This window comes from Dendropsophus ebraccatus, chromosome 10, assembly GCF_027789765.1.
Source record: "Dendropsophus ebraccatus isolate aDenEbr1 chromosome 10, aDenEbr1.pat, whole genome shotgun sequence".
NCBI lineage: Eukaryota > Metazoa > Chordata > Amphibia > Anura > Hylidae > Dendropsophus > Dendropsophus ebraccatus.
This window is the reverse complement of record NC_091463.1, coordinates 5,098,305-5,116,568: the sequence shown is the minus strand read 5'-3', so window position 1 is coordinate 5,116,568 and position 18,264 is coordinate 5,098,305. Positions and strand designations below refer to the sequence as shown.

Below are 18,264 nucleotides of genomic sequence, written 5' to 3'. Positions count from 1 at the left end.
ATCCTTCTCTGTGAGTGTTATCCTTTCCTAATCTACCATGGACTAATAGGTCCCTGATGTTTTGTGTCCTTCTGAATGTCACTATAGGACGATCTGCGATATGGTCCCTAAGGAGCTCATCTTGTTCCACAATGTGCCAATGTTTGTGGATGGAATTCTTAATTACTTGTTCTAACGGGGAATAATCAAAGGTAAACACAATCCGTTTTTTGTTCTTATCATTAGGTTTTTTATTTCTGATGCTCTCACTGTGTCGTGCCTTAGTTTTATGTGGGGATATATCCATACTCCGTGCTCTGTTCAGACTCTCTTCTATCAACTGCTGGGGATATCCTCTCTTGCTCAAACGTGTACTTAATTCTTCTGCCTGTATGCAAAATAAGGAATCATCATTGTTTATCCGTCTTAGTCTTACAAATTGACTATAGGGTAAGGCTTTTTTAGTGTGGTATGGATGAAAACTATTATAATTCAATAGAGAGTTAACTGCTGTTGATTTGCGATGGCAGGACGTGATAAGATGTCCATCCCTTAGATTTAGATGTACATCCAAAAAGTCCAGTTCATGACCCCCATATACTGATGTGTATTGCATGTTTAGATCATTGCTGTTCATGTATGATACAAATTCTGCGAATCTTTCTCTGCCCCCCGACCACACCATGACGATGTCATCTATATATCTCAAATATATATGTATGTACCTAGAAAATTCATTGCTCATGGAGAACACTTTAATACTCTCCATGTATGCAAGAAAAATATTAGCCAGGGTGGGTGCCACTGGAGTCCCCATGCCCACTCCTGACTTCTGCACATACCACTGGTTGTTGAACTCAAAGGCATTACATGACATTACAAGCTGTACCAGATCACATATATATTGTACAAAGTTGGCCTCATATCCACCCACTGTTTGCAAACACCACTTGATTGCCTGTACACATTGGTCCTGCGGGATCCTAGTGTACAGGCTTTCTACATCAATACTCACTAATTCGTGATCCTCCTGCCAACAAAATGGTTTTAGTGTGTCCAGGAGATCACCCGTGTCCCTGACATAGGAGGGGATATTTTTCAAAATCGGTCTCAATAACCAATCCAGGTATTTGGATATGGGTTCCATGACTGAACCTCTACCCGCTACTATTGGGCGTCCTGGTGGACGTTCCAAATTCTTATGTACTTTGGGCACCCAATACCAATATGGTTTTTTAGGCATTTGGACATACAATTTTTCCGCAAAACTATTGGTGAGGTACTGCTGTTCCACTCCTCTCCGCAAGATGTCCCTGACCTTATTTTGATAAGTGAATGTTGGATCTGTGGGTATTTTGCTATAGGTGGTGTTGTCTGACAGTTGTCTCTGTGCCTCTTCCAAGTAATATTGCCTAGATAGTATCACAATATTCCCACCCTTGTCGGCAGGGCGTATCACAATCTCACGTTGGGACTTTAGCCATGCTAGCGCCCTGCGCTCACCTTCAGATATGTTAGAACGGGAGGCAGGATAAATTAATGCTTTTACTTCTTGCATGATCTTATCCATGAAAAGAGAAATGTGAGAACCTGCCGCCAAGGGTGGATTGAAGGTAGATGGTACACCGCCGGTGAATGTCGTGGTGGGGGAGGAGGATGGGGGAGAAGGAACACTAGGTGTCTCTGATGAAGAGTCATCGAGTCCCATCAGAAGGGACATGACTGCTACATCTACTGGGGATGGATTGCCTCCTACCATAAATCCCAAAGGTCCTACTTGGGCTTGTGTCTGACCCATAAATGTGTGATCGTCTCTATGAGTCGGTTTCTGTAGAAAGAATTTTTGTATATTAAGTTTTCTAATAGCTTTCCTCAAATCTACTTCGAAAGCAACATAATCAAAATCCTTATTTATACAAAAATTCAGGCCTTTAGAGAGAATAGCCACACAGTCTTCATCTAAACTGATATCTGATAAATTAATTATACGTATATCTTCTGATTCAGATGTTACTCCCGTACATATCCCACCTGTGGAGTGAATAGCAGCATAATCACCTACCTCCGCCAGGTGACCTGCTTTCGCTTCACTCCTCCTTGCGGATATTTTGGATTTTGAGCGCCCTCTGCCGCGGCGGGTCCTCCGCCTAAAGGGGGAACCCCACCTCTGACCACCTGGCCGGACGGTCTGAATAGCAACCAACGGTGAGTGCCCTGCGTTTTCTTCTTTCTTCATTATCTGTTACTCACGTGTGAATTCTGGCAGGAGCACCGCCGGCATATGGTCCTAAGTCACCCGATAGGTGTCCGGTGCAAGTGGAGCCTAGGTAGTGCCATCTACTTTGCTTCTCAGTTATAGTTTATCCATATGACTTTTAGATTGAGCACACCTATAATTGAGGCCCTTGACATGGACACGGGAAGTAATGCAAGTGTGAATATGTGCACACAATCGACCACTGGACCAGAGACCAGCACTATGGGCAGAGAGGATGCGGGGGAGTTCTTTACACTGTGTGAACACAAGGACTGGCTACAAACACTCAGCACGAGAGCACTGGAATCCAGAGTACTCACCCTAGCCGAAAAGGAAACTAAACTGTTTTGGACAGTAAAATCACTACAATCTTATTGTGACCATGAACGAGCACCGAGGGGCTTGCGGACATTCAAAGAAGTGTCGCAGTTCATGGATGACCAAGTGTTTGTTGAGAAATGGGAACAATTACATAAGATACATGCCTTAAACCTTACCAAATTGGTTCTCCAACGTACCGAACAAGAATATTCAGATATTACGGTGGAACTCCTTAAAAGTAAAACGGAGTTAAAGACACGCTTCACAGAAGCACAGTATGCAGCTTTCAACAACAAATTGGAGAAAAAGATTGTGGTTATCCAGGCGGACACTAAAGAGAGAAAAAAGGACAAATTTGTAAGGGACAAGCAAGATTACGAACAAAATAAAATCTTTTCCTGGAACATGAACTATGCCAATAAGAGAAGGAATAGACGGGTACGAAACTATAGAAAAAAACAATCAGACTTCTGGACCACGGATACTGGGTCGGACTCCAGTGAGACCATGGACTGTAACCCATCCGGCCAGGTGGTCAGAGGTGGGGTTCCCCCTTTAGGCGGAGGACCCGCCGCGGCAGAGGGCGCTCAAAATCCAAAATATCCGCAAGGAGGAGTGAAGCGAAAGCAGGTCACCTGGCGGAGGTAGGTGATTATGCTGCTATTCACTCCACAGGTGGGATATGTACGGGAGTAACATCTGAATCAGAAGATATACGTATAATTAATTTATCAGATATCAGTTTAGATGAAGACTGTGTGGCTATTCTCTCTAAAGGCCTGAATTTTTGTATAAATAAGGATTTTGATTATGTTGCTTTCGAAGTAGATTTGAGGAAAGCTATTAGAAAACTTAATATACAAAAATTCTTTCTACAGAAACCGACTCATAGAGACGATCACACATTTATGGGTCAGACACAAGCCCAAGTAGGACCTTTGGGATTTATGGTAGGAGGCAATCCATCCCCAGTAGATGTAGCAGTCATGTCCCTTCTGATGGGACTCGATGACTCTTCATCAGAGACACCTAGTGTTCCTTCTCCCCCATCCTCCTCCCCCACCACGACATTCACCGGCGGTGTACCATCTACCTTCAATCCACCCTTGGCGGCAGGTTCTCACATTTCTCTTTTCATGGATAAGATCATGCAAGAAGTAAAAGCATTAATTTATCCTGCCTCCCGTTCTAACATATCTGAAGGTGAGCGCAGGGCGCTAGCATGGCTAAAGTCCCAACGTGAGATTGTGATACGCCCTGCCGACAAGGGTGGGAATATTGTGATACTATCTAGGCAATATTACTTGGAAGAGGCACAGAGACAACTGTCAGACAACACCACCTATAGCAAAATACCCACAGATCCAACATTCACTTATCAAAATAAGGTCAGGGACATCTTGCGGAGAGGAGTGGAACAGCAGTACCTCACCAATAGTTTTGCGGAAAAATTGTATGTCCAAATGCCTAAAAAACCATATTGGTATTGGGTGCCCAAAGTACATAAGAATTTGGAACGTCCACCAGGACGCCCAATAGTAGCGGGTAGAGGTTCAGTCATGGAACCCATATCCAAATACCTGGATTGGTTATTGAGACCGATTTTGAAAAATATCCCCTCCTATGTCAGGGACACGGGTGATCTCCTGGACACACTAAAACCATTTTGTTGGCAGGAGGATCACGAATTAGTGAGTATTGATGTAGAAAGCCTGTACACTAGGATCCCGCAGGACCAATGTGTACAGGCAATCAAGTGGTGTTTGCAAACAGTGGGTGGATATGAGGCCAACTTTGTACAATATATATGTGATCTGGTACAGCTTGTAATGTCATGTAATGCCTTTGAGTTCAACAACCAGTGGTATGTGCAGAAGTCAGGAGTGGGCATGGGGACTCCAGTGGCACCCACCCTGGCTAATATTTTTCTTGCATACATGGAGAGTATTAAAGTGTTCTCCATGAGCAATGAATTTTCTAGGTACATACATATATATTTGAGATATATAGATGACATCGTCATGGTGTGGTCGGGGGGCAGAGAAAGATTCGCAGAATTTGTATCATACATGAACAGCAATGATCTAAACATGCAATACACATCAGTATATGGGGGTCATGAACTGGACTTTTTGGATGTACATCTAAATCTAAGGGATGGACATCTTATCACGTCCTGCCATCGCAAATCAACAGCAGTTAACTCTCTATTGAATTATAATAGTTTTCATCCATACCACACTAAAAAAGCCTTACCCTATAGTCAATTTGTAAGACTAAGACGGATAAACAATGATGATTCCTTATTTTGCATACAGGCAGAAGAATTAAGTACACGTTTGAGCAAGAGAGGATATCCCCAGCAGTTGATAGAAGAGAGTCTGAACAGAGCACGGAGTATGGATATATCCCCACATAAAACTAAGGCACGACACAGTGAGAGCATCAGAAATAAAAAACCTAATGATAAGAACAAAAAACGGATTGTGTTTACCTTTGATTATTCCCCGTTAGAACAAGTAATTAAGAATTCCATCCACAAACATTGGCACATTGTGGAACAAGATGAGCTCCTTAGGGACCATATCGCAGATCGTCCTATAGTGACATTCAGAAGGACACAAAACATCAGGGACCTATTAGTCCATGGTAGATTAGGAAAGGATAACACTCACAGAGAAGGATCTTGGCTTACCTCTAGCTCAGCCCATGGTAACTTCAAGTGTGGACACTGCAATTATTGCAGGTCGCTGCAGAATGGCAAACATATAAAATTGGGGGGTCATACACACAGAGTAACTGACTTCGTTACGTGTAAGAGCCAATTTGTGGTTTATGCCCTGATCTGTAGTTGTGGGAGATACTACATAGGCAAGACCATCCGCCCGATGTGGAAGAGATTTTCCGAACACATCAGATCATTACGCACAGGCAAGGGCAGTCCACGCATGATTAAACATATGCAACAAGCACATAATGGGGACCCGTCACAATTACAGTTTGTAGGATTGTGTTTGGTACCGGCTCCTAGGGGCGGAGGAGATAGGAGGTTAATGCTCCTGAAAAAAGAAACTGAATATATAATAAAATATGAAGCGTTAGGTAGTCTGGGACTTAATACCCGTACCGATATAAATATTATGTAGCTAAATAGAAAACGTAGCCCTTGTGTTTATCCAGTGTATATAGTATGTGTTTTTAATATATGTATATGGAATGTTCATTGTTCACTTCATTGCACTTAAAGTTTCCTTTGTTTGAGCACATAAAAGGAAGTGACGTCACAAGTCACGTAAGGGTTCGTCAAAGCGGCACACGCCGCGAAACTGCGGTCACCCATTCCTGTCTCCCCCGCTATCCCTGCATACCAAAATAAATTGGACGGTCTGAATAGCAACCAACGGTGAGTGCCCTGCGTTTTCTTCTTTCTTCATTATCTCTATAAAGAAACATGGCCGGTCAGATGGATCCAGATCTCTAAAGAGAAACATGGCCGGTCAGATGGATCCAGATCTCTATAGAGAAACATGGCCGGTCAGATGGATTCAGATCTCTATAGAGAAACATGGCCGGTCAGATGGATGCAGATCTCTAAAGACAAACATGGCCGGTCAGATAGATCCAGATCTCTATAGAGAAACATGGCCGGTCAGATGGATCCAGATCTCTATAGAGAAACATGGCCGGTCAGATGGATCCATATCTCTATAGAAAAACATGGCCGGTCAGATGGATCCAGATCTCTATAAAGAAACATGGCCGGTCAGATGGATCCAGATCTCTATAGAGAAACATGGCCGGTTAGATGGATCCAGATCTCTGGTGAGAAACATGGCCGGTCAGATGGATCCAGATCTCTGTAGAGAAACATGGCTGGTCAGATGGATCCAGATCTCTATAGAGAAACATGGCCGGTCAGATAGATCCAGATCTCTAAAGACAAACATGGCCGGTCAGATGGATCCAGATCTCTGGTGAGAAACATGGCCGGTCAGATGGATCAAGATCTCTTTGGCACCACACTGATGGGGTTCAGGATTTAGCAGAGTCCTTCCTGTCAGGTGTGATCAGTTCCGGCAGGTGGAGTGGAGGGGGACTGTTCTCTTGGTGCACCCTGGCTCCTCTCATACCTGTGGATGGCTGTGTGGACAGTAGGGATTATCTTAGCAATGTGGGGACCAAGTTCCTCCCTCCTTGGCGTCTCTTTCCCCTCTGGCATCACCCAAAAGGGGCATATAGTCATGGATTGGCTCTAGGAACAGGACAGAGAGTTCTCTCCCTTCCTTGGCCTCACAGTCCCCAGATCCTAATCCTATAGACATCACTGGGTGAGGTAGAACGGGCTGTACAGAACCTGTCAGGACCGCTGTCTAATGTGCAGACAACTGTGATAGATGATCCTGTCCGCATGGGCCGATATTCCTGCAGAACATTTTATCCTCCGGTGGGATCTATGCCAGGATGGATTGCTGCGGTTCCGAAGGCCAAATGATCTTCAGTCCGCTGCTAATGTAATATAGAGACCTTTCCATATAGATTCTATGGGTACGTAATAGAATATGACATCATTTGATACTTACTAAGTATTGTAAAGTTGTATTTCATTCCTACTAAGGTTCAGATCAGTTGTGTTTGATGAATAGAAGTAAATGCAGTTACATAGATTCGGTCACCAGTCTCTAGATGACTAGGCCTTCTTATTATAACCCTCCTGTTTTACCATTTCTCTAGCTTACTGAAGGGCCAGGAATCAGCTTCCAGTCTGCCGGTCAATCCCTCCGATTTCACCGGATACGTAAGGAAGATTCCGGATCATACACTTGCAGGGCAGTAAACCGGGCTGGAGAAGCACGACGCACCTACAATGTCTTGGTGTTTGGTGAGTATGGAGTCGCTGATCTGTGAACTCTCCTCACCCCCCAGAAGTCCTAGATAAATCTGATCTGTAATATATCCTCCTGAGCTGCAGGGGGCAGTGTAATCAGACATCAGTGTGTGTTCAGTATGGAGGTTGATATCCACAATAATAGAGTAGCTAATAATCCAGTATGCCTGTTATTGTGCATCTTTTAATTTTCAGTCCCTCCAACAATTTACGGTGCGGGATCTCTTCAAGAACTGACAGCAAAGGAAGGAGCAGAGGTTGAGCTTCACTGTAGGACGTCAGGGCTGCCAATACCACACGTGGAATGGACCAAAGACGAACAGTAAGTCTGTCTGTGATGCCTACTATAGCGCCATCTAGTGGCAGGTCAGTGAAAGTGCCCAAGTTGCCCGTCCAAACCTTGCTGCATCGCCCCCTGCCTCGCGGCTGATGAAAGTGAATGGGCCTGCTTTGTGACTTGAACGCTGCTGCAAACATAACCCTGATTCTGGTGGAAGTTGTCGAGTCCAGTTCTGGTTGTGGTTGCAGAAACTTTCAGGTTGCACCTTTAGGCTAGGGCTACACAGTGACTTTACTTGCGCAACACAAAGATTGCAATGTCGCATTGTGACATTGCATCTATTTATCAGTGTCAGTTTGATTGCGTTAACCCTCTGCAACAATCACGGATAATCCAAACAAGATCGACTTAGGCCACACGTTGCACACAGTCACTGGCATCATTGTGAGTAAAGTGCGATGGCGGCCTGCTTGTGATCTGCTGCACATCATGTTTACAAATGTTAGAAGTGATTTGTAAGCTCCGTGTGGCCCCAGTCCTGTTTTTTTTTAACGTACACAAAAACCTGGTCAAGGTCAACCACAATTTTGTGCTTGCTAAAAAAAAAGGAAAAAAAAAAACGCATTCGTCTTGATCGTTTTTTTTTTTTTTTTATAACGGAAGTCAATGAAAAAATGGATCCAAGCGGATTGCACACAGTTGCATCCATTTTTGCATCCGTTTTTTCATCCTTTTTTTTCCATAAAAGATTTATGTTAAATGAATTGCAAAAACGCAGTGTGAACCCAGCCAAATGACATGTGATACTCCTTGGTCACACAACCAGAGTCATGGCTGAAGCCGCCATGTAGCCCTATGAATGTAGCCCCTGTTTCAGTTACTGGGGACAATTCTGTATCTAAAACCAAAAAAAGAAGCTCTGATCCCATGTCAGGAAATGTTCCTTCTACCAGGCAAGTCTTGTAGTGAGGAAGGGTTAACGCTCACACACATGTTCTCCGAATCCATCGCATCTACATCTGGGCGCATTTAGCATCTCGTTCCCATCTAGGGCGACGCTTTCTCTTTAATGAGAACCTGTTCTCACTCATCAAGGTGTCATAAAGGAGGTGAGAGAGACGGCCGGATCCGCACGATCCCCCATGTCTGCTGCGTGTGCCGGGCAGACATGTGACACGCGTGTCCTGCACATGTACCTAACGCTATAGGAAGCCATGAGATCACTATCCACCACTCAGTCCAGTTACCACTTTCCTATAACTGTAATATTTTCTCTGTTCTCGTAGAAATTTGTCAAAAACTAAAAACAATATTATACAATTATTTTTTTTTTAAATGGCTTTTTTTTTAAATTTGGATTGCAATAAAGAACAATTTGTTTTATAATCTCTGCCCAAACTTTTTCTCAGTCTGTGGCTCATGCAGAAAGTTGTAGTCCTGCAACCGCTGCAAAGCCACAAGTTGGGAAACGCTGTGCAAGACACAATAGCTGCAGGCTGTTGGGGCATGCTGGGAGTTGTAGTTTTGCTACAACTGGAGACTTACAGGTTGGGTAGCAGTGCTCTGGATGATGCAGTTCTTACTGTAGGATGTCAGGGCATGCTGGTAGTTTTAGTTCTACACAAGCTGCAGAGACACAGATCTGGGGGACATTGTTCTCATTGCTGCAGTTGCTGTTCTAGACTTTCAGGGCATGCTGGGAGTTGTAGTTTTGGGACCAGGATGATTTTGAGACATCAGTTGGAGCGGCAGAGCAGTGAATTCTCAGGATGCATTGCCTCCATGTAGCTTAGGCCCATAGCTTGTAATAAATTGCACAAAGGAGAGTGTCAGGGGGTGACGTGGGGACTCTGCACCTGTGAGGTCAGGCAGCTGCTGCAGTCCCGTATCCGACCCTCCTTAGAAACTGCAGCAAGGAGTCAAAACAGAGCGGCTCTAGGGGCCCTGCTGGCAGACACGTATCAGCGACGGTCCCCGTATAGAGGAGGAGGAGGGGGCGGCCCAGGGAAGCATCTGCCCCCATGATAAATCCTCATGTTCTTCTGTTACAAGCATCCTCCCTGATCCAGTGTATTAGATACATGACATACACACTAACTATTCAGAGCTCATCCAATACAGTGTGTACCAGGGACCAGCAAAGTGTCCAGGACATGGGGGCCACAGTGGGGGGCAGAGACCAGATCCAGATACACCACCCAGCAGACAGTATCACACATGAGTGGCTTAGATACAGCAGCTCAGCAGACAGTATCACACATGAATGGCTTAGATATATCCGCTCAGCAGAAAGGATTAGATACACCATCTCAATAAACTGTATCACCCTTGACAGGGTTAGATATAGCAGCACTCACCCAATGGATAGTATTTCATATAACAGGAATAGATACGTCTACAGTATCACACGTTATAGGATTAGATACAGCAGCTCAGTAGACAGTATCCCACATGATAGGATTAGATACTGCAGCTCAGCCAACGGTATCACACATGATGGCATTGAGGTTTTTAATAAAATGCGATTTATTATTGCCATCTGTAGCTTTGCTGTAGTGTATCATGTGGTAGGTCCGGTTCACACTTCCTTTTTTACAATCCGTTTATAAAAAACGGATGCATTTGTCTTCCATTGACTTCCATTATGAAACAAAAGGATCCGTTTTCATAATGGAAGTTGATGGAAAAACGGATCAAAACGGATGCGCACAAATACAAAAAAAATGGAGTTTGAACCCAGCCCTAGCGTGATCTCTTCCTCGCCGCCTGTAGCTTTGCTGTAGATGTTCCTTATATGTTACTATTAAGTGTGATCTCTTCCTCGCCGCCTGTAGCTTTGCTGTAGATGTTCCTTATATGTTACTATTGAGTGTGATCTCTTCCTCGCCGCCTGTAGCTTTGCTGTAGATATTCCTTATATGTTACTATTGAGTGTGATCTCTTCCTCGCCGCCTGTAGCTTTGCTGTAGATATTCCTTATATGTTACTATTGAGTGTGATCTCTTCCTCGCCGCCTGTAGCTTTGCTGTAGATATTCCTTATGTGTTACTATTGAGTGTGATCTCTTCCTCGCCGCCTGTAGCTTTGCTGTAGATGTTCCTTATATGTTACTATTAAGTGTGATCTCTTCCTCGCCGCCTGTAGCTTTGCTGTAGATGTTCCTTATATGTTACTATTAAGTGTCATCTCTTCCTCGCCGCCTGTAGCTTTGCTGTAGATCAGGGGTGGGGAACCTCCGGCCCGCGGGCCGCATCCGGCCCCTGACACCTCCGGATGTGGCCCGCGGCTCCCCTGTGACATGCGCCGCTCTGGAGGAGAAGGAGCCGACACACACGGCATCCTCCTGTGTCTGTGACAGCTGCCAGGAGGATGCTGTGAGTGCCGGCTCCTTCCCCTCAGAGCGGTGTACATCTTCTGTCTCCTGCCCTCCTGTGACGTGCGCCGCGCTGGTGAGGCAGGAGCTGGCACAGACACAGGAAGATGTGTTGTATGCCGGCTCCTGCCTCACCAGCGCGGCGCACGTCTTCTGACTCCTGCGGGAGTCATTTCATCGCGCGCCGCCTGCAGGAGAAGACCGGCACAGAAGAGAGGAGGGAGAAGAGGACCTGGACAGCGTGGGAGCGGAGGAAAGGTGAGTGGGATGTTTATTTTTTTCATTTGGGGCAGACACTGGGGGTTAACTAGGCCACCAGGGACATGACTGGGGCGGGGGGTTAACCAGGCTACCAGGGACATGACTGGGGGGTTAACTAGGCCACAAGGGACATGACTGGGGGGTTAACTAGGCTACCAGGGACATGACTGGGGGGTTAACTAGGCTACCAGGGACATGACTGGGGGGGTTAACTAGGCTACCAGGGACATGATTGAGGGGTTAACTAGGCCACCAGGGACATGACTAAGGGGTTAACTAGGCCACCAGGGACATGACTGAGGAGTTAACTAGGCTACCAGGGACATGACTGAGGAGTTAACTAGGCCACCAGGGACATGACTGAGGAGTTAACTAGGCCACCAGGGACATGACTGGGGGGGTTAACTAGGCTACCAGGGACATGACTGGGGGGGTTAACTAGGCCACGAGGGACATGACTGAGGAGTTAACTAGGCTACCAGGGACATGACTGGGGGGGTTAACTAGGCCACGAGGGACATGACTGAGGAGTTAACTAGGCTACCAGGGACATGACTGAGGGGTTAACTAGGCCACCAGGGACATGACTGAGGAGTTAAACTAGGCTACCAGGGACATGACTGAGGGGTTTACTAGGCCACCAGGGACATGACTGAGGAGTTAACTAGGCCACCAGGGACATGACTGAGGAGTTAACTAGGCTACCAGGGACATGACTGGGGGGGTTAACTAGGCTACCAGGGACATGACTGAGGAGTTAACTAGGCTACCAGGGACATGACTGAGGGGTTAACTAGGCTACCAGGGACATGACTGAGGGGTTAACTAGGCCACCAGGGACATGACTGAGGGGTTAACTAGGCCACCAGGGACATGACTGAGGAGTTAACTAGGCTACCAGGGACATGACTGAGGAGTTAACTAGGCCACCAGGGACATGGCTGGGGGGTTAACTAGGCTACCAGGGACATGACTGGGGGGGTTAACTAGGCCACCAGGGACATGGCTGGGGGGTTAACTAGGCTACCAGGGGCATCACTAAGGATTCAATTCAGGTACAAGGGGCATCACAGAGGGTTAACTACAATAGCAGGGGCATTAGGGGAACAATACTTTGCCTTGTTCGGGTGCTGCAAACCCCCGCTACTAACTGCAGCGCACGGTATAACATTGAGTGCGGCCCTCGAATGATTTTATTAAGGCCCGACCGGCCCTCTACATGGAAAAGGTTCCCCACCCCTGCTGTAGATATTCCTTATATGTTACTATTGAGTGTGATCTCTTCCTCGCCGCCTGTAGCTTTGCTGTAGATGTTCCTTATATGTTACTATTAAGTGTGATCTCTTTCTCGCCGCCTGTAGCTTTGCTGTAGATGTTCATCATGTTAGTATTGAGTGTGATCTCTTCCTCCCCTGTAGCTTTGCTGTAGATGTTCATCATGTTAGTATTGAGTGTGATCTCTTCCTCGCCGCCTGTAGCTTTGCTGTAGATGTTCCTCATATGTTACCATTTAGTGTGATCTCTTCTTCGCTTGTAGCTTTGCTGTAGATGTTCCTCATATGTTACCATTTAGTGTGATCACTTCTTCGCTTGTAGCTTTGCTGTAGATGTTCCTCATATGTTACTATTGAGTGTGATCTCTTCTTAGCTTGTAGCTTGCTGTAGATGTTCATCATGTTAGTATTGAGTGTGATCTCTTCCTCGCCTCCTGTAGCTTTGCTGTAGATGTTCCTTATATGTTACTATTGAGTGTGATCTCTTCCTCGCCTCTTGTAGCTTTGCTGTAGATGTTCCTTATATGTTACTATTGAGTGTGATCTCTTCCTCTCTGCCTGTAGCTTTGCTGTCAATGTCCATCATGTTATTATGAAGTGTGATCTCTTCCTCCCCTGTAGCTTTGCTGTAGATGTTCCTTATATGTTACTATTGCATGTGATCTCCTCCTGATATTTGTAGCTTTGCTGTAGATGTTCATCATGTTAGTATTGAGTGTGATCTCTTCCTCGCCGCCTGTAGCTTTGCTGTAGATGTTCCTCATATGTTACCATTTAGTGTGATCTCTTCTTCGCTTGTAGCTTTGCTGTAGATGTTCCTCATATGTTACCATTTAGTGTGATCACTTCTTCGCTTGTAGCTTTGCTGTAGATGTTCCTCATATGTTACCATTTAGTGTGATCACTTCTTTGCTTGTAGCTTTGCTGTAGATGTTCCTCATATGTTACTATTGAGTGTGATCTCTTCTTAGCTTGTAGCTTGCTGTAGATGTTCATCATGTTAGTATTGAGTGTGATCTCTTCCTCGCCTCCTGTAGCTTTGCTGTAGATGTTCCTTATATGTTACTATTGAGTGTGATCTCTTCCTCTCTGCCTGTAGCTTTGCTGTCAATGTTCATCATGTTATTATGAAGTGTGATCTCTTCCTCCCCTGTAGCTTTGCTGTAGATGTTCCTTATATGTTACTATTGCGTGTGATCTCCTCCTGATATTTGTAGCTTTGCTGTAGATGTTCCTCATATGTTACCATTTAGTGTGATCTCTTCTTCGCTTGTAGCTTTGCTGTAGATGTTCCTCATATGTTACCATTTAGTGTGATCACTTCTTCGCTTGTAGCTTTGCTGTAGATGTTCCTTATATGTTACTATTGAGTGTGATCTCTTCCTCGCCGCCTGTAGCTTTGCTGTAGATGTTCATCATGTTACTATTGAGTGTGATCTCTTCCTCTCCGCCTGTAGCTTTGCTGTAGATGTTCCTCCTATGTTACTATTGAGTGTGATCTCTTCCTCGACGCCTGTAGCTTTGCTGTAGATGTTCATCATGTTACTATTGAGTGTGATTTCTTCCTCCCCTGTAGCTTTGCTGTAGATGTTCCTCATATGTTAGTATTGAGTGTGATCTCTTCCTCCCCTGTAGCTTCGCTGTAGATGTTCTTTATATGTTACTATGGAGTGTGATCTCTTCTTCGCTTGTAGCTTTGCTGTAGATGTTCCTCATATGTTACTATTGAGTGTGATCTCTTCCTCGCCGCCTGTAGCTTTGCTGTAGATGTTCCTTATATGTTACTATTGAGTGTGATCTCTTCTTCGCTTGTAGCTTTGCTGTAGATGTTCCTCATTTGTTACTATTGAGTGTGATCTCTTCCTCGCCGCCTGTAGCTTTGCTGTAGATGTTCCTTATATGTTACTATTGAGTGTGATCTCTTCCTCGCCGCCTGTAGCTTTGCTGTAGATGTTCCTTATATGTTACTATTAAGTGTGATCTCTTCCTCGCCGCGTGTAGCTTTGCTGTAGATGTTCCTCATATGTTAGTATTGAGTGTGATCTCTTCCTCTCCACCTGTAGCTTTGCTGTAGATGTTCCTTATATGTTACTATTGAGTGTGATCTCTTCCTCGCCGCCTGCAGCTTTGCTGTAGATGTTCTTTATATGTTACTATTGAGTATGATCTCTTCCTCGCCGCCTGCAGCTTCGCTGTAGATGTTCTTTATATGTTACTATTGAGTGTGATCTCTTCTTCGCTTGTAGCTTTGCTGTAGATGTTCATCATGTTAGTGTTGAGTGTGATCTCTTCCTCGCCTCTTGTAGCTTTGCTGTAGATGTTCCTTATATGTTACTATTGAGTGTGATCTCTTCCTCTCTGCCTGTAGCTTTGCTGTAGATGTTCATCATGTTATTATGGAGTGTGATCTCTTCCTCCCCTGTAGCTTTGCTGTAGATGTTCCTTATATGTTACTATTGAGTGTGATCTCTTCCTGATATTTGTAGCTTTGCTGTAGATGTTCCTTATGTGTTACTATTGAGTGTGATCTCTTCCTCGCCGCCTGTAGCTTTGCTGTAGATGTTCCTCATATGTTACCATTTAGTGTGATCTCTTCTTCGCCTGTAGCTTTGCTGTAGATGTTCATCATGTTAGTGTTGAGTGTGATCTCTTCCTCTCTGCCTGTAGCTTTGCTGTAGATGTTCCTTATATGTTACTATTGAGTGTGATCTCTTCCTGATATTTGTAGCTTTGCTGTAGATGTTCCTTATGTGTTACTATTGAGTGAGATCTCTTCCTCGCCGCCTGCAGCTTTGCTGTAGATGTTCCTCATATGTTACTATTGAGTGTGATCTCTTTTTCGCTGCAGGCCGCTTCCTCCTGGGGACTCTCATCTTCAGATCCTAGAAGGCGGACAGGTGCTGCGGGTGAACAGCTCACGCCTATCACATCAGGGCCGCTACCAGTGTCTGGCATTTAACCACGCAGGACAACAAGTCAAGGACTTCAACCTAAAGATACTCAGTAAGTCTCCAGTCATAAACTCATGCTTGGTATTAGCCTGCCGCCTGCTGGATACATATTGAATTGCATGCTGCAGTTTTTCACAAAAAACAAACCAACCATTAAGCAGCTTCAGACCACGACCACACAAACTCTTCTTTTGGCCGTTGTTTTGGACGTCCATCATTTCGTGCCCAAATTTGTGGAATAACAGCCTAAAAGTAATATGAACGTGTTGTACAGCTCTCCATAATCTATAAAGGAGACCACATATGTGCTGGATTATCAGATGGATTTATATAAAACAATACAAGACTCCAGGAACCAGAATAAAAGGTCCCTTTGATCACTTATTTGTTTTATCACTAACATTGGGGTCTCATGTTGTCTCCACAGCTCCCCCCACTGTCTGGTCCTCCAACGAGACGACATCAGTGGCTTCTCTGCTTCACGGCTCTGTAGACCTGAAGTGTGAAGCAAAGGGATCTCCGCCTCCGAGCATCACCTGGTATAAGGACAAGCGTCCCATTGTGTCCAGCCCCAAATCCACCTACCGGGACGGAGGGAGAAGCCTACAGCTGAGCCGGGTCCAGCTCTCCGATGCCGGGTCCTACACCTGCCGAGCCAGCAACCACGCCGGCACTGTGGAAAAATCCTACCTGCTGGAGGTCTATGGTACGTGCATCCTCTCCATCAGCCGCCAAGGCTTCTGCACACTCACGTTGTTTCCGTATTGTTAGTTTCTGTTTTGTTTGCTGTCAGTGAATAGATTGTTACAGTTACATCCAGAGAACCCTCTTTGTATTACATCCATGGACATGGTTGGCTACAATTGTATCCAGTGTAAAGAATCTCCTGTTTGTTACAATGTATCAGGCAGATGATTGTTCCCCATAACAATCACCATAACACAGAGCAGACGATATACTACGACCTGTTGCTCATATACTATATTTGCATAAGACGTACATTCATCTTGTTGCCTTATAATAAATTTCTCCTGCAGATTATTAGAAAGTTGCAGAACTTTTCATTGCACGACCATTTACATAACACCAGAAGCGCTCTCAGATGCATGTCTTTTCTTTTGCATTTAGTTGCCCCTCATATAGAAGGAGCAGGGGTGAAGCCATTGACCATTAAGGCCACACTGGGACGTCCTCTGGACTTGGAGTGTTCTGCCACAGGTCATCCTCCTCCAGTTCTGTCCTGGCTGAAAGACGGCCTTATGTTGTCAGAGAGAGATGGACTGCAGATTAAAGATGCTGGACGGGCTCTACATTTTGCAGCAGTGACAGAAAGCACCGAAGGGGACTATACCTGCGTAGCCATCAGCTTGTCTGGAGAGACCACACTACGCTACTCTGTGGAAGTTCTCAGTAAGACATGGGACTCATACTCTAGTAGTGTTTGTATCTGCTGGGGGTAGTAGTGGATGCAGGTAATATATCACATCATATTAGGGGATGGAGAGTAACTCATGCATTTCACTGCAGCATACCCGGTGCTAAACACATTGGGAGGGGGTGAAACATCTACACATGGCATACACCTTGTCTATGCTTTTTAAAGGGGTACTCTCATGAAAATCTTTTTCTTTCAAATAAGCTGGTGTCAGAAAGTTATATAGATGTGTAATTTACTTCTATTTAAAAAAAATTAAAGTCTTCCAGTACTTATCAGCTGCTGTATGTCCTGCAGAAAGTGGTGTATTCTCTCCAGTCTGACACAGTGCTCTCTGCTGCCACCTCTGTCCATGTCAGGAACTGTCCAGAGCAGCAGCAAATCCCCATAGAAAACCTCTCCTGCTCTGGACAGTTCTGAAACTTGTTGATTTGAAAGAAGATTTTCACCGGAGCTCCCCTTTAACAATGTGGATTGTAAGAACGATGTCTGTAACCAACTGTTACTCGTTTTTTTTCCTTTCCAGTTCCTCCGAGTGTGCAGATCAGTGATGGTTCTGGACAAATCATTGTGACAGTAAACGACGTCCTGGATCTCTCCTGCCTGGTGACCGGACATCCAACCCCTAGAACATGGTGAGTGCAGGTCCCTGTGTAACCTGAGGGTCACATCCTATGGGAACTGCCTGTTTCCTAACGTCCTTCCATATGGCTTCCTGTTATTTGGTGCTGACCGTAGTTTGGTATTGATGGGGCGCAGAGAACTCCTAGGACTGTTCTTTGACTGATGGATCTTCCCTTTGCTGCAGGTGGACAAAGAATGGCTACCCAGTTGTAAATCAAGATGGACTGGAAATATTAGACAGTGGGAGGACGTTGGCTATTCGTCTTATCCAGTCAGGACATGGCGGGAGATACCTGTGCAAAGCTGAAAGTGAAGCCGGGACGGCAGAGGCGGCCGTGAATGTGTTGGTGCAGGGTGAGAATTACTGGGACCTTTGCTGGAGGAGCAGTATAATATACAGAACATAGTACAGCATTATTACTAGAAATTTATTAAATGGGGTACTCCGACAAAAAAAAATTTTTTATAATTCTGTTGGTGTCAGAAAGTTATATAGATTTATAATTTACTTCTATGAAAATATCTCCAGTCTTCCAGTATTTATCAGCTGCTGTATGTCCTGCAGGAAGTGCTGTATTCTCTCCAGTGTGACACAGTGCTCTCTGCTTCCACCTCTGTCCATGT

General features: G+C 45.1%; 1 protein-coding gene across 1 annotated transcript in view; it reads left to right on the top strand.

Moving 5' to 3' along the window:
* HMCN2 (hemicentin 2) overlaps nt 1–18,264 on the top strand; it is a 153,582-nt gene that overhangs the window by 99,252 nt on the left and 36,066 nt on the right. The window contains exons 28-34 of the mRNA XM_069986836.1: nt 7,289–7,436; nt 7,638–7,764; nt 15,479–15,633; nt 16,009–16,287; nt 16,710–16,991; nt 17,543–17,651; nt 17,825–17,994. Coding sequence (XP_069842937.1) covers nt 7,289–7,436; nt 7,638–7,764; nt 15,479–15,633; nt 16,009–16,287; nt 16,710–16,991; nt 17,543–17,651; nt 17,825–17,994 — 1,270 coding nt within the window. The remainder of the gene's footprint in view (nt 1–7,288; nt 7,437–7,637; nt 7,765–15,478; nt 15,634–16,008; nt 16,288–16,709; nt 16,992–17,542; nt 17,652–17,824; nt 17,995–18,264) is intronic.